The sequence below is a fragment of the Lycorma delicatula genome, chromosome 2 (assembly GCF_047948215.1).
Source record: "Lycorma delicatula isolate Av1 chromosome 2, ASM4794821v1, whole genome shotgun sequence".
Classification (NCBI taxonomy): Eukaryota; Metazoa; Arthropoda; class Insecta; order Hemiptera; family Fulgoridae; genus Lycorma; species Lycorma delicatula.
In genome coordinates, this window is record NC_134456.1 from 51,231,190 (window position 1) to 51,246,559 (window position 15,370).

A 15,370-nucleotide genomic window follows, 5' to 3' on the forward strand; every position below is an offset into this window, starting at 1 on the left:
TGAACACATTCTCTAGTTTTCAGATTTTCTCTCTCTTTATATTCATCATCCTGTCTTGTTACATGATCCAGGAATTGATTTGCAAAACAACATATTTTCTTTGCTTGAACTCTCCATATCACATTCATATCTCACAAAACATAAGAACTGAGAAATGTTTGCCACATCTGTCAATTCATAAATTAACAAACTAAAACATTCACTTGAACTCACATGCTGAATTTATATGATTGCAAACATCAGCAGTTATTTCATTGATTCGCTTTGATACTGTGTCGTTAGAAAGCAGAATTTTTTTTCAGTTTTTTTACTTCTTCCACGCCTGTTAAACTCTGACCATATCAATTATAGCAGGCAATATGGAGTTTTGATCACATAATGCTTGATTTACAAATAGAAGCTTGTTGATCTCTCAAAGTATATTATTTTCTTTTGAAAAATGCCAAGGGTTTGCTTTTATGTCTGGATGTTTTGTTTCCAAGTGGCAAATTAATTTTCATAGCTTCATACTTTCATCAAAGAGGACTAGAAAGCAAACAACGCACTGTGGCTTTCCATTCAATGAGGTAAAACCATAATTTAAATAACTGTCATTGTATAATCTTGTCTTTTTACCAAACAATTCACTAGATGTAGATGGCTCACTTTGTTTTTTCACAAATTTATCAATTTTGCATTAGAATTTAATTGAAAAAAAAACACAATTACACCGTTTGACTGCACACTAAAAAAACCAGAACTTCATTATTATTATTTTCAATGAAATTACACTTTAAAAACTTAAATAAAGGCACCAGATGCATGCTTCACATTCGAAACTACACAGTAATTCTGCAATCCCTTACACCTCTTTTATACTGCTGAGAGCATAACGTGTTCAAACGTATCATAGGCATGTTCAAACATGATGCTCTCATAGCGAATATTATGCAAGCAGACCAAATTACAAGCAGCATGTACACATCAAGTTAGAACCTGTAAATTACTCATATGTATACATATCATGGAGTGTGATATACAGTAACCTTTATTAGTCATTGTTCTGTCATACTTTCAAATTTTTGTTTGTTTTTTTAGTTAACATCTTAAATATTAGTTTTAATGTGAAATGTAGTTTTTTAATTTAAAATTATTGATATTTTTTTCCCCTTTTCACAATCTGTCAATGTATGATCTATTTTAAAAAAAAGTTAAAAACATAATTCAAAGATTCTTATGTGTATGTGTGTGTGTGTGTGTGTGTGTGTATGTGTGTGTGTGTGTGTGTGTGTGTGTGTATGTGTGTGTGTGTTTTTGGTGTATGACTTTATATTTATGTACATATGCTTCAACATAAGATGTGTGAGAATTGAAGTTAAGCATGGGGTTGTATTCAGGATTCATTGAGATTAAACTGAGGAGACAAATATTTATGTTTAAAATAATTGTCTTTCTTAAAAGGTCATTTAATTACAAAAGAATAATAAATAAAAATACTTTTACCATCTGTCAAATCAGACAGTTGCTATTTGCTTGTTGCAATAACACTTTAGACCATGAAGAAGAGCCTTATTAAAATTTCATGGCATTTTTAATAAATTGCCTAACCATCATCTTTTATAAATTTATTTTTTATTAATTCAAAAGATTTCCAGCTGCAAAAATTAAATTATACTAATTATGAGTTTTAAAAAAATATTAATTAAATATGCATAGCTTTTCTCTATCCACATATTTGTGTAATTAGCTATCTAGCAATTATTATCTGGTTACTCTGAAAACTAAGTACAGATTTCCATGTGATGGTCAGGATCATTTTCAGTTCGCTTATGTTACACTTGCAGTCTGAACAAGTGGAAATTTTCTGCTTTCATTTATATTGAGATGAAGGAATCTCTACTTTCATAGAAGTTCAGTTTGTTAACTTATTTGACTCTGCTATTACTTCTGTCTTCATAGTTTTCCTCACTTTGACTACAAATATGGCCATCCTCAATGAGGTTTTCTTTCACACTGTCACTTGCCTTAAATTTTCTCACAAGCTTTGTCATCAGTCCATACTTATCAACATTACTAGCCTTCACCCCCACTCTATGTGTTCATTTATTGACAGCGTTACATGTGTTTGTGTAAAGTGAATTAAATGTAATGAAACAGATGTGCATATTGAAAAAAAAAACAAATGAAAGTTGAAAAATAACAAACTTTAAAAAAGTAACTATGAAAAGTGTCTCAATAATATTAATATTAGAAATCATTTGTAACAATAAACAACCTTTTTTTATAATGTTTTGCAGTTTTCGTACTGCTTATATTATTTTTCATTTTATATAAACATATAAATTTTACTATATTTCTATATTTGCCCATGTAACTTTTCTGGCCATCTTTATATTATTATTTACTGATCTGAATAAAATATCTATTTATTTAGTGTGAATAGGTATATCTTTACTTGATAGGCATCATAATCGCTAATTAGGCTTATGTCAGAAACATAAAAAAAAATTTTCCTAAGCTGTTGGAAACTAAATCCCAAAACCAGAACCTCCAGGTAGAATGACTTTTATGATGTTTATTTGGGGAAGATCTCAAAGATAATAATAGAGGATGGTTAGTGAGAGGGAATGATCAAATCAAAAAGGATCATATAAAACATTCAGTTTCTACCACTTCATCAGTGTATTATTTACTGTCACGCTTAATTTTTTATGTCCTAATGATATTTAGAACCAGTCCTTTCCTTACCGTTTGCATCCAGTCTATACCAAATGGGACCCATTTATATATGTTTAAGTTATGTAGTGTGTATTGTGAAATATTTTTACAAATATAACATTAAAACTTTAATTAAAGTCTGCAAAATTGTTATGATTCCTGCCCCGGCTGATTTTCATGTATATGTATGCAATCCGTCCAAATCTGTGTGGTGTCTGACAGTTGCTGTCGGTGGATCGATGGCCAAATGAACGGTTGGAGTTTTTATGGTATTACTGTGGCAGGGGGCTACACATTATAGGAAGCAGTTAACCTCGCCTTGGCTTGGGAGGGACTGAGGGAGAGGTGAGGTTAATTATTGAAAGTTATTATTGGTTGATGTAATTGATATCTAATTAATTACAATTGTGGTAATAATTTATTAATCAAATTTAAAATTGATTTCTTTCTAATAAAAGCCAGAGATAGTATGCAAAAATGATTAATGCACTCAATCTATGGTAGTTCTAATTGTATTGCTGCTTGTTTATACATAAAGAATATTTTTTTTTCTTATTGAGTATACTGTTGTAAATCTTATCAGTTGAAGTCAGTTACTTAAAAAATTGCAAAATGGGTTTTTGCTTTTACCATTATCAGTCACCTGTGGAAGTATATATTGATGGTCATTGTGTAATATAATGCATTCGCATACATGTGATTCAACTAAAAGTATATATAAAATTATGGCCTTTCATGTTTTCAAACATTGATTTATAAATACTAAACTCATACACACACAATTTTTTTTTTGTACACTAAATATTGTTGTTTACCAGTGTTCTTAATTGATCACATAATATTTAATAGGGTGATGTGACAATGGTATAAGTTGAAACCAAGTAACTAGAATTATCAGTCTGTTTGTTATCAGTGTCTGTTTGAATTATTAGTCTTACAAGTCTGTTTTTTTTTTTATAAGCTTTATAAAGAAGCTAATTAGTAAATAAGCTAATTTGTTCGCTTTGACTTATATGGTATAACTTTTTAATCATTAAGATTGTTTACCTCCATCTATGCAAAATCTTTATAATATTTTAGGTATTTAAGTAATATACCATACACAATATGGTCATAATCTATTCCTACACATTAAAATAATTGCTCTCTTGCTCAAGTTATTACTTTATTTACTTACTCTAGTGAATAAAACAAAGATATTTCACATGGCTGCCACGTGACACTATGTAAGGTATCAGTTGGTATTGATGAGCCTAAAAAGATAAATACGCAGTGTTGTGTGATAAATCGCACAAATTAATATTTATACCATTTACGGGATCCTCAGATCACAGAAATTAAACAGTTTTGTGTGTAAAATATTTATATCTTATAAGAAATTTTTTTTGTATACAGTTACAATAATTCTAAGTTATTTACAGTTTTGGTTATTCATGCTTATTATCTATTGCTGTATTGAATCAAAATATTCACTACTGACAACATGTTAACCATTTTTTTTTTGTTTTGAGTAATTTTAGTGATTCAGTTAAACACAGTTAATTACAAAACTGTTATTTTTCATGTTTTTTTTTTTGTTTGTGTATTTGGAAATCTTAGATATTGGATCATATAATATTATTGTACAGCTTGTTATGTTTCATAGTAAAGCTGATAAAAAAAAATTAGAAAAATTAGTAATGGAAGATTCTAGGTTGAAAATTAAGCTATAATGTAATAATGATATAAGTGTATAAGTGTTAGGCGATTGAAAATATCTCATAAATAAAGAAAATTATTTTTTTAGAATTTTGTTAACATATTTTAGTAAGTAATTAACAAAATATCGTAGAGGACATTTCATGATTATTATAAGGATAGTGAGTTTTGTGAATACATCATGAAACTTGTTAAAAAAAATATTGATTTTGACCTACTTTAACTTAACTACCTCCTTTTTTCCATATTAATGAGGTTTTGCAACCTGTAGTAAATTCTGAAATGTATCTCTGCAAGTAGCTAGGAATTACTGAATGATTAGAACAGTATTCGGCTGTCTTCAAAATAAAAAGCAGTATTAACCTTTCTTACTAAAACAACTTTTATCCATGGGGCTGTATATTTGGACATTTTTCAAAAATTTTTAAAGGCTAGGTGTTGAAAGGAAATTTTAGACTTTTGCACATCAGCTCTGCAATCCAAATGTATAAAAAAATGTCAATTCTCTGTCAACATGATATAAATTCTAGCTTTTTGTCCATGATGTAAAAAAAATTGTTGTATGTAATTTATCTTTTATAATGTATGTATCATTTTATATATATATAAATTGTATTTATTATATAAATACATTATATACATAAAAAAAAAAAAAAAAAAAAAATTTTTTTAATGCATCCTGACGCTTCTTTACAAGAACAAAAATGTTGATTTGATGATATAAGTGTGGGTATTAATAATTCTTATGGGAAGTATTTAATTTGATTCGGTCTTCATAGACATACAGTATTAATATTTATTCGTTGTATTATATCGTCTCGTTTCTATTAATTGTTATCTGTAATAAAAATTTGTTAGTGTGGTATTATAATCATTAGTTTTTGATATATTAAGAGTTTATATTCTTTGTTTAAATTTGATATATATATTATTTCCTTGTACTTATTCAGATATTTATGCATCCTGTTCCTTGGATGAATATGTAATATTTATTTCAAAATCGTCAAAATACATATACAAAAATAGAAACGAACACTTACCTAGCTCAAACACTTTTTAACTGTTTCATTTTTTAAATGTTATTTTATTACATTTAATGTAATGAAAGTTTTTTTGTTTAGTTTTATTTTATATGTAAATTTCATTATATTTTAAGCAATGATTTTTATATTGTGATATTAAAAAAAATATTTCTAACTTAAGCAAATTGATAGTTTCAAACAAAGTTGTCTCTTAGATGAGCTGAAAAAAATAAGCCTGTCACTTCATATATTATTACATTCATTGCAGCTGATGTGACATATGCGGCAAGAGTAATTTTTTTGAAATTTTGCTTCTGAATCATATATAAAGTAGAAATATTTTTGTACCACTTTGCTGCAAATACACTGTGAAGTAAATAGACTACAATACATTTATTAAAAAAATTTCTAAGCCTATTATGCTTATAAGCATGATGGTATGAAAAAAAAAAATATATATATATATTAATCCTTGAAAGTTGTGTGTGAGGAGTGCAATGGAGTAACAGTCTAATCAACTAGATAATCTACAGTTTCAACAGAAGGATTACAAAGACTGCAAAAAATTGCTGTGAATTTGTTAAGACATTAAGAATTAGTTAATTTAAATATGGAATAAGTGTAAAAGATAAAATTGCAAAAAGGGAGATAAAGTTCAAAATGCAAAAAGCAAATAATTATTAAATCTGTCGGGTATAAAATATGTTGAAATCAAAGAATTAGCAAAAAGTATAAAGAAATGGACAAACATATTAAACCAGTAAAGTGTTGGTAACAAAAAAAATCAGCTGCTTATTCAGCCTCAACTTTATCTCTCTATACTGTATACTCTCTCAATACAGAGGTGTTCCTTTACAACATACTACATACTCCTTTCTTAACACATAGTGTTGCCTGTTTGCCATAAAGCTCTCACTTCTGCATAAATGATATTTTTCTTCCTATTATATCATAAAATTTATTTTCAAGTCTGCAAAGAATTCTACCTCCAAATGTGTAATGGTTAACATTAAAAAAATTTGAGGTTGAAATTGCTTACTGGTATTTTGTACTTAGAGTAGACATTCTGATAATAAAAGAACTGTATTTATTATCACGTGCAGAACTTTGTAGGTATTGTAAGATTTCTAAATCGTATTAATAAATATTCTATTACTCAAGTTCAGTGAGTTTTACATTCGTGTGTACATTATTTAAATTTCATCATTGGAAAGAAAAGAAAGAGGTGATTTTAACTTCTTTCACAATTATTTACCAATGTGGTAGAGTGGTAGTGTTTTAGCATTTTAAATGGAACATCCTAGTTTTGAATCCCAGCAAAGGATTTTTCATATGCTTAAGATTTCACTATATCCTAATCAAAATTTGACTGTCAATTAAGAATTTTTGGAATGGATTAATGAAATTTTACAAAAACTCTTTTATACAAAACTTATTTTTCATCTTTAAAATGGTAAAAAATTGGTTGTGTAAATTTAAAAAAAATACTGCATGTAGTATATACATGACAACTAGTAAAAAAAAAAAAAAATTCTGCACTTTTTAAATCATTATATCTTAAGTAATAAACTGTAATTTTGTATTAATAATAACTACATGGTGAGGGTGAAACATTGTACGTTTAAAAATGTTAATTAATTTGATACTGTACTTTCTGATCAGTAAGAAGGTTAAAAGTTATCAGTCTGGTATAAATTGGTATCATTATTATTATTGTATATATTGAATCTAAAATTACTTTAGGGAATTGAGTTTTTAATACTGACAAGGTTACAAATGTCTGCAGTATAATTTTTAATGATTGGATATTGAAAGTTGAAGCAATATATCAAAGTTTCTACTTGTTAGTAAGTGTTTTTGACTATTCTATGTATATTTTTATGTTTTTTTTTTAATATATATGTTATATATCTTTGTACCAAAATATGTTTGCTAATGTGTGTCTGTTTTCATGAATAGTTCCTAATGAGATATGTGCATCTTCGACATATACAACTAGACATTCAGCATCTATGATTTTCACTCATGTTGATTCAGAAGTTGTCACTTATTTTGGTTATCTTCCACAAGATATGGTTGGACGGTCTGTTTTTGACTATTATCATCCTGAAGATTTACCTTATTTAAAAGAGGTATATGAAAATGGTGAGTAGTTCTGTTTGACTCATTTAATTTTTTGATCTGATATATTGTTTTACTGTATTACTTTTTTTGTTTCTACAATTATACTTTATGCAAGGGCCAAATTTTAAGTTACCCCATTACTTTTTACTGCTGATATGAAAGGTATTTCACAGAAGTTCCTGGACTTCTTGCTTGCAACTCTAACCAATAATATTATAGCTGTGTAGTTCAGGTACGTCTAGATTTATCCATTATAAAAACAAATGTTTTAAGGTGAATCAGAGAGTTCTTGTATTTTATTTCATGATTTTTTAATGTATCAATTGCCACAAGTTAATTGATGAAGTTGATGGATCAAATCGATCTCTTCTTCTGCATTTGCTTTGAGCTTAGTTGGGATTCAGAGATTGTTTTGGAAAAAAGTTTTAGGTAAAAATTTAGTGGTAATGAAGGACAATCTTTACTGATTTCCCTCTTCAGATTTCCTCTTCAGGGAAAGTTTTCATAAGAGATTAATTCATTGAACTTTCCTCATCCTGGATCATTGTTGTTGGATATGGATATGCTTTTTTATTAAGCATTGTGTAACATTTATTGTACATTAAAGAAATTCAAGGCAAGATTCAAGAAATTCTTACATTGGAACTGGAATTCAAAGAGTACTTTTAGCTTTGAAAGTGGATTTGGTTTTATTGTATCATTTCAAGGTGATTTCTTCAATGGTAGTAATAGTGACTTTAATTCTGTGTACAGTATGTTTTGTTCACTGCTATACTGCTTTTTTCACTTTATAATATCACTATGTACAACTTAAATTTTTTTTAAGTTACATACTTCTTTAGAAAAACTGTGTTATTACAGTATGTTTAATGGAATTTTTACTGTCAGTTGCAGCACCATTGTTAATTATTCATGAAACTAATCTTTTTAGAGATTGGTAATAGTCTCTATATGTGTAATTTTTTATAATCTTACTTCTTAAGATATCTTATTAGAAGATTAAATAATTAATGCACGCATTAAATTTTTAACTGCTTTTATGTTGTGATAATCATAATTATGAGTTTTCATAATTCAGAAATATACTAAGTGTGTTGTATTTTTCTATTTTGGTGATGTAGTAACTTTTTTCTTGCCACTGTACATCTGCTGCAAAACATTCAAGAATGCCAATGGTATCTTGTATGTATTATCTAGTCATTCTAAAAAAAATTAATTTCTATACAGTCAATTTTTTCTTTCACATTTATGAATATTTTCCAAAAGACTTTGTAACTGATCAATTTTGTTAAAACAAGCATCTAACTGCATTCCAGTAAAATGTTAATCCATGATTTCTATTCATTTTCAAACTTTAATAAAAAATGAACTTAGAAAATTGATTGTAAAATCTTCTAATTTTTTTATGCTGAATTATATATATTGCATTTGATTATCCTAAAAATTGGCCAGTAATAGAAAATTACATCAAATAAATTCATTATGTTATCATCACTAGACTAATTAATCACTTTCCAAAATTTTTATGATTGTGTACCACTTGAAGACAAATACAACATTTTAATATTAACAGAAATAAATAACAGCAAGTAAAGATGAAAATACAATAATTCAACTATTAAATTTCTGTGTATATAAAATACTTGTTTTCTGTTAAAAAATACTGAAAAAATAAGACTACTACTTGAATTGAGAGCCAATCTAATAGGCTCATAACCATTCTCGGTACAGTTCATCTGTCAGATCAGTTTATTCTGCCATATTAAAAGCTGTAATATTCTTAAAAAATTTCCAACAACCAGACTTACTACATGATCAGCTGCATGGACTTCTTATTTTTTGTATTAGATAGTACATTTAATAATGTTGTGTATGTTTTACTAGGGTTTGAGATAAATAGTTGTGTGCATGTCTATGTGCGATCAGGTTTCTTATCATTTCTGTAATTTTAGCATGTGCCCTATATTGTATATTTTTGCACATTATATTATGTTTTTAACTTTCAAAATATATATAAAGGTATTTTATCCTCAAAGGCTTTGTTTTCATTTTTTCCTTCGTACATTTTTTATCTAAAAGTTTTACTCTTTTACTTTTTGTTTACTAGGAATTCCATTGTAAGTGATATATACACTCACTGACATATGGTTGTGGATGGGCATGTATATATTATTGCTGTAAAATATTGTTGCAAGTCATTATCCAAATAAGCCAGGTAGGATCAGTCAAGGAATAATAAATAAATATGGTCTTGAGGACAGTTAACTCATAATCAGTTATTGAGATTTTAATACATCCATGTATGCAAGTGTGTTTAGAGTGGTGGAGTTAGTCTTTATGTAACATAAGCTGTATGGTTATGGTGGTTTTAAAAATGTTATGATTGTAGAATTGATGAAAAGTAATTTTATTCCTTATATAATTTTTGGAAAGGATACTACAATTTTTCTCGTTGCTTCCTTCAATACTATATTTTTTATTTCAAACATCTGTGCATTTCTCTACTTTTTATTATTACTTTAGTTTTTTATTTTATTTTCTTGATTTGTCTGATTAATTTTAAAAAGTTCATTATGCTCCTATTAGCAATACTTATTTAATTATTATTAATCTTGTAGGACAGGAGAATAGTCTAATTTTGCTAATAAATTGATATTATGGGAATAGAGAACAGTTTTTTATTTTTTTTTTTACTTCAAATATCATTTTCAAATCCATCATGACTTTACATCTGAACTTTTTCACATAAAATAATTTTTTATACTCATGTTTTTTTTCAGTTATTTTGTAAAAAAATTAAATTAAAAAAAATATAATCAATTTTTAAAAAAGATAAAAACCATTTAAACTGTTACATTTGTTGAATCATAAAGAATTTCTTCTTACACCAATAAAATATTTTAAAAGTATTAAATGTAAAGAAACAGTATAATACTGTTATTTTACAGTATCTCTTTTAATTATTTGAATGTAATGCTGAGCAGCACAACACACTAACACAAACTACATTGTTGGTACAGTAGAACACAAGTTGAAGATTTTTAACAGGTATGCAGTGCAGTTTATATCTTATATATATTTCAAAAGAATTTCACCATAATGATCACAAATACTCACATTTTAAAATATATTAATGATGAACTTATTTTAGGATTTGTGTAACTAGAAAAGAGTTATGATTTACCGTTTTAAAGTTGTTTGCAGAAAAGCTAGGAAAGACTTATCTCCTATCAGTGTATGATTCATTAACCATTATAATTCTGCAGTAAAATATTTTCTTTTTAAGTAATAAAGCTTTCCACTTGTACATTAGCAAGGTTTCTTCTTTGTTAAGGGTCTTATATATTGAGAAGTAATCAGGATTTGAGAAGCTACTTTAAAAATTATTGATTATAAAATAACAATTGCAATCACCATGTTATTTATGTTTTTTTGTAACAAAGTTTTATTGGTTAGATATTAAATTACACAGTTATATTTGCACAATTTTTGTTTACCACATGATGTAATAAAATATGCCACAGTTACTAAATGTGAAGACTTACAAGCACTTTTACAAAGCTTATGGGTTAAACATGTGCATTTTTCTATTAGTTTTAATTTTATATAACTCCATCTAAATTCATAAAATTAAAAAAATTTCTTCAAGTTCTTAATCCAAAATCTCTATTAAAACAATAAAAAAATTATTTAAAAATATTTTATGAAAAATATAATAAAAAAATGTTATTTAAGAACTCACAAATTTTTTATGACAATGTTTTGATGGAAAAAATCATGCGTGCAATTTTTCTTTTAAATTTTTAAAAAAGAATCAGTTGTGAGCACTTGGGTAATAATCAGATTAATGCTAAATTTAAGCCATTTCCAAAGATTCCTACAAATCTCCTGACCTATGAAAGTTAAATATTTTTTATTATTTTTATTTTGTTTGTTTATTATTTTTATTACTGTTTCATATATTTTTATTTATTTTATTTATTGTTTTTATTTACGGATATTATAAAACATAGTTTTAGTTTCAATTCTTGGGTTGTAATTAATATTATTGTTATAATTTTCATTATTAATACAATGTGGTTAATTCTGGACTAAGTTTCTTGTTTAGTGTTTAAGGATAAAGGACAACCATTTCGTAGCAAGCCATATCGTTTTCGTACACAGAATGGAGGTTTTGCGGTAATTGAAACTGATTGGTCAAGTTTTGTTAATCCATGGACTAAAAAAATTGAATTTGTAACTGGACAACACCGTGTTATTAAGGTATTAGCGTTTTATATTTTATTAAATGTTACTAAATGTAGTACTATTATATTCTGCTTGGTATTCTTTCTCATATTAGGTATGTGTGCATAAAAAGTTTGCTTTAGAAACTAACGGAATAATTTTATTTATAAGTTTTATGTATTTATTCTTCAAGTCTGTATGCAACAAGGAAATGCATTTTTAGTTTTTGTTATAATTAGCAGTAAAGTACAGTTTGATACATTGACTTTGGTAAGTTGCTTTCACCAGTAATGAGCAACATTATTTAAAATATTGTTGTTAATTAATCCTTGTATTTTTTTACATTATTTGTTTGACTGGTTTTGTAAAATTATTCATCCCCTTTTCATTGTTATTATTTTAATCTCAAATTACAAATATTCTAATACATTCTATTAAGTTATTTGGTTTTTGCATTTTAATATTTGTATCTCTCCACAGTTTTAACAACACATTTACTTCCTTCTGTAACCAGACTACCCAATGCCTTACAATTGTCTCTAGAAAGAGATTTGCAAGAAACACATTTTGGTTCTTTATTGAATAAAATTAAAAATACAATTTTAGATATATGAGAAATTGAATTTGTAAAAATTGCCTTTTTCTGAAGAAATTTTTTAAATTAAAATTTTAGTAAAATGGTTAAAACAGTTTTTTCTGTGTGTATTGTATATATGTTTGTGTTTATGTTATCGTAGTATGTATATTAAGTATATATATATATCTACCGTGCTGATGTAATAAATTAACCATTGTTCCTCTGGAACAATTTTTATAAGTTGTTATCAGTTTATCACTAATTAAAATTATATACTTGATAAAAATTTGAATAATGTTGTAGATGAAATTTTTTTCAAAATTTGTTTGCTGTAAATCCTGTCTCATGAAATTTTTTATTATAATGCATTCTCAGTGTTAAATCACAAAAAACTGTTTCTACAAGAAAGTGACAGAAGTTCCAATTAGATTTTAAGAAATCCCTGTAAAAAAAGTTTAAAATTATGCTCATTTTTCATTCATGTAGTTTTTGCTAAGCTGAATCCAGTATGATTTAATATTAAAAAAAAAACTGCCCAGAAAACTTGGAATCTATCTGATAAATCATGCTTTAAAATACCAAAGTCTCAGTTAAAACCACACTATTCACCTAACACTAGAATATCACCTGAAACCCATCACAAAATTGGTTTAATAAAATGTTAAAAGAATCATTCAAACAAGATCAATGATTTCTAAAATTTAGGTGTGCATTAACACACAGACATATAATAACATGGTGATTTACATATATGTGGAAGTTTAAACTTCATTCTTGATATTATCTGCTGTAATGGTAAGCTAAGAGGTTTCAAAATCAGTGGGTAGCTATTTTCCTCCTCAGAAGTGTACATAACTGAATAATACTTGTTCTATTATTTAGACAAAATTTCACATGACAAAATTAATATCCTTTACCATGTACTCATTAATTATTATCAACATCACTCACTGGTATGGCATAGTTCTAGGAATTATTCATACAGAAGTTTATTTGATGTAATGAGGATTTTGTATGTGTATTAAGAAATGAGCATCAATTAAATTATAAATGCTACTAATAATTTGAAAATTATTAGAAATAATTGATCACAGTTTAACTTGGATTAACAATCCCAAGAATATGATTAAAATTGATTATGTCTGTTATGAAATATGAATTTGGAATTAATTTATCAAATTTCAATATTTTTTTTACTTCAAGTTCTATTCCAACTTGAATTTAACTGTTGATGGGTATATCTTTTCAACATTTGGTTTTTCTTACTTTTGAACTTTGCTCTATCTGTCCTTTTTAACACTATTGTTTCTGTCTGTTATTATGTTTCAACAAATTTTACATTTCATTTTATTTACTTCATATAATCCAAGTTATGCTTATTATTTCAATGATTAACTGTGTCAGAATGTTTTATGTGGGTCATCTTACAAATAATAACAATTTTATTAATTATATAAGTTGGAAATATTTTTAAAAAATTTATAAATTTATTTTCCTTAATTCATATGTTAGTTTACTTCTCAATATAAATCTTGCCATAATTCTTGTTCTTAAAACACACTACTTTTGTGCAGTGTAAATGATTGTTAACAGAAAACCAGCGATTGTTGTAGAACCATTCAAGGAAATCTTTTTCAAATCCTTGATTGTGACTCTGTGATCATATTAACATCAAATACAGCAACCAGCTGTTTAAAAATTTTGGTTGTGTGTGATTTTGAGTGTTCAAAAAATGTATTTATACTACAATGTTGCAATCTTATTCATTGTAAAACAATATTCTCAAAAAATCAAGTATAAGAAATTGTGTCAAGTAACAACTATAAAGAACTAAATCAGTGTTTTGTCTCACAAGTGTACCAAACCCATTGTATGAAAATAATTTTCAAATATTGTGTTAATTTAAAAATTATTCTTGCACATGAATAAATTATTTCTTTTTACTTTCTTGTACAAAGTAAAGGAAATATTGTGATCTCGAAAAGTTTTGGTTTTCAGATTTCAACAGAAATATCCATTTTGATTAGTTCGATGTGATGTCTATTCATACGTATGTATGTATGTACGTATGTATCTCGCATAACTCAAAAACGATTAGCCATAGGATGTTGAAATTTAGGATTTAGGACTGTTGTAATAAGCCCTCATTGAGAGCTTTTCAACAATATATCATAAGTGGTAATTATTTTCACTGGTTCCAGAGTTATAGCCAAATAAAATTTTATTTAATGAAATATTTAGATCTTAGGGGAAGCCCACATCGGTTCAAATCAGACATCTCCTTTTTTTTAACTTTTTTTTTAATTCAAATATATTGATTTATTATATTAACCTCTCATTGTAAAATAATTTTACGATGATTAATAATTCAATAACAAAAAAAAAGAAAAAATATGAGAGTTTTTAATGAAATAAAATGTTATGAACTTTTTAGAAAATGTGTAAATGTAATTTAATAGGTGTACAAGGAAGTCATGTGTTGTCCACATTGGAGTTTTTTTTTGCATCTCTATTGCCGCACACTTGAACTCTAGTTAGGCTTGGCACTTTTTGTATGCTTTAATATTCATTTTATGAAAAAAATTGGATTTAGCTTGTCACCATTGTGAATAAATGTATTGGTTTAAACTCATCGTTAACAGTGTTGTATGTGTTGCATGTTTTACAAACATATGTTGAAGTATACAAACATACTTGTAACATATGTATGTATAATATATATTTTTGTGTAAAGATAAGAGAGAGAGAGAGAGAGGTGAGACAGTTGCATGCTTATAAAAGTAATTTTTTTATTCTAAATTTCTTATTTTAAAACTATAGGGTCCACCAAATCCAGATGTCATTACTCCTTCGGGGGAACTGGAACCACTGCAAATATCTGAAGAAGTTCTTAAAGAGAGTAATACAATTCAGGAAGAGATAATAAGTATTCTGAATGAGGTATTGGTCATTATTGATTTATTAATACATTTTCTTTTATTTTATGCCCTAAATCTTATTTTAATAAATATATATGTCAGCTTTG

General features: G+C 26.7%; 1 protein-coding gene across 9 annotated transcripts in view; it reads left to right on the forward strand.

The window, feature by feature from the left end:
* Nucleotides 1-15,370, forward strand: part of per (period circadian regulator) — a 178,878-nt gene that overhangs the window by 103,261 nt on the left and 60,247 nt on the right. For all 9 annotated transcript variants that reach the window (XM_075355260.1, XM_075355262.1, XM_075355263.1 and 6 more), the window contains 3 exons: nucleotides 7,377-7,562; nucleotides 11,650-11,804; nucleotides 15,166-15,285. In XM_075355260.1, coding sequence (XP_075211375.1) covers nucleotides 7,377-7,562; nucleotides 11,650-11,804; nucleotides 15,166-15,285 — 461 coding nt within the window. The remainder of the gene's footprint in view (nucleotides 1-7,376; nucleotides 7,563-11,649; nucleotides 11,805-15,165; nucleotides 15,286-15,370) is intronic.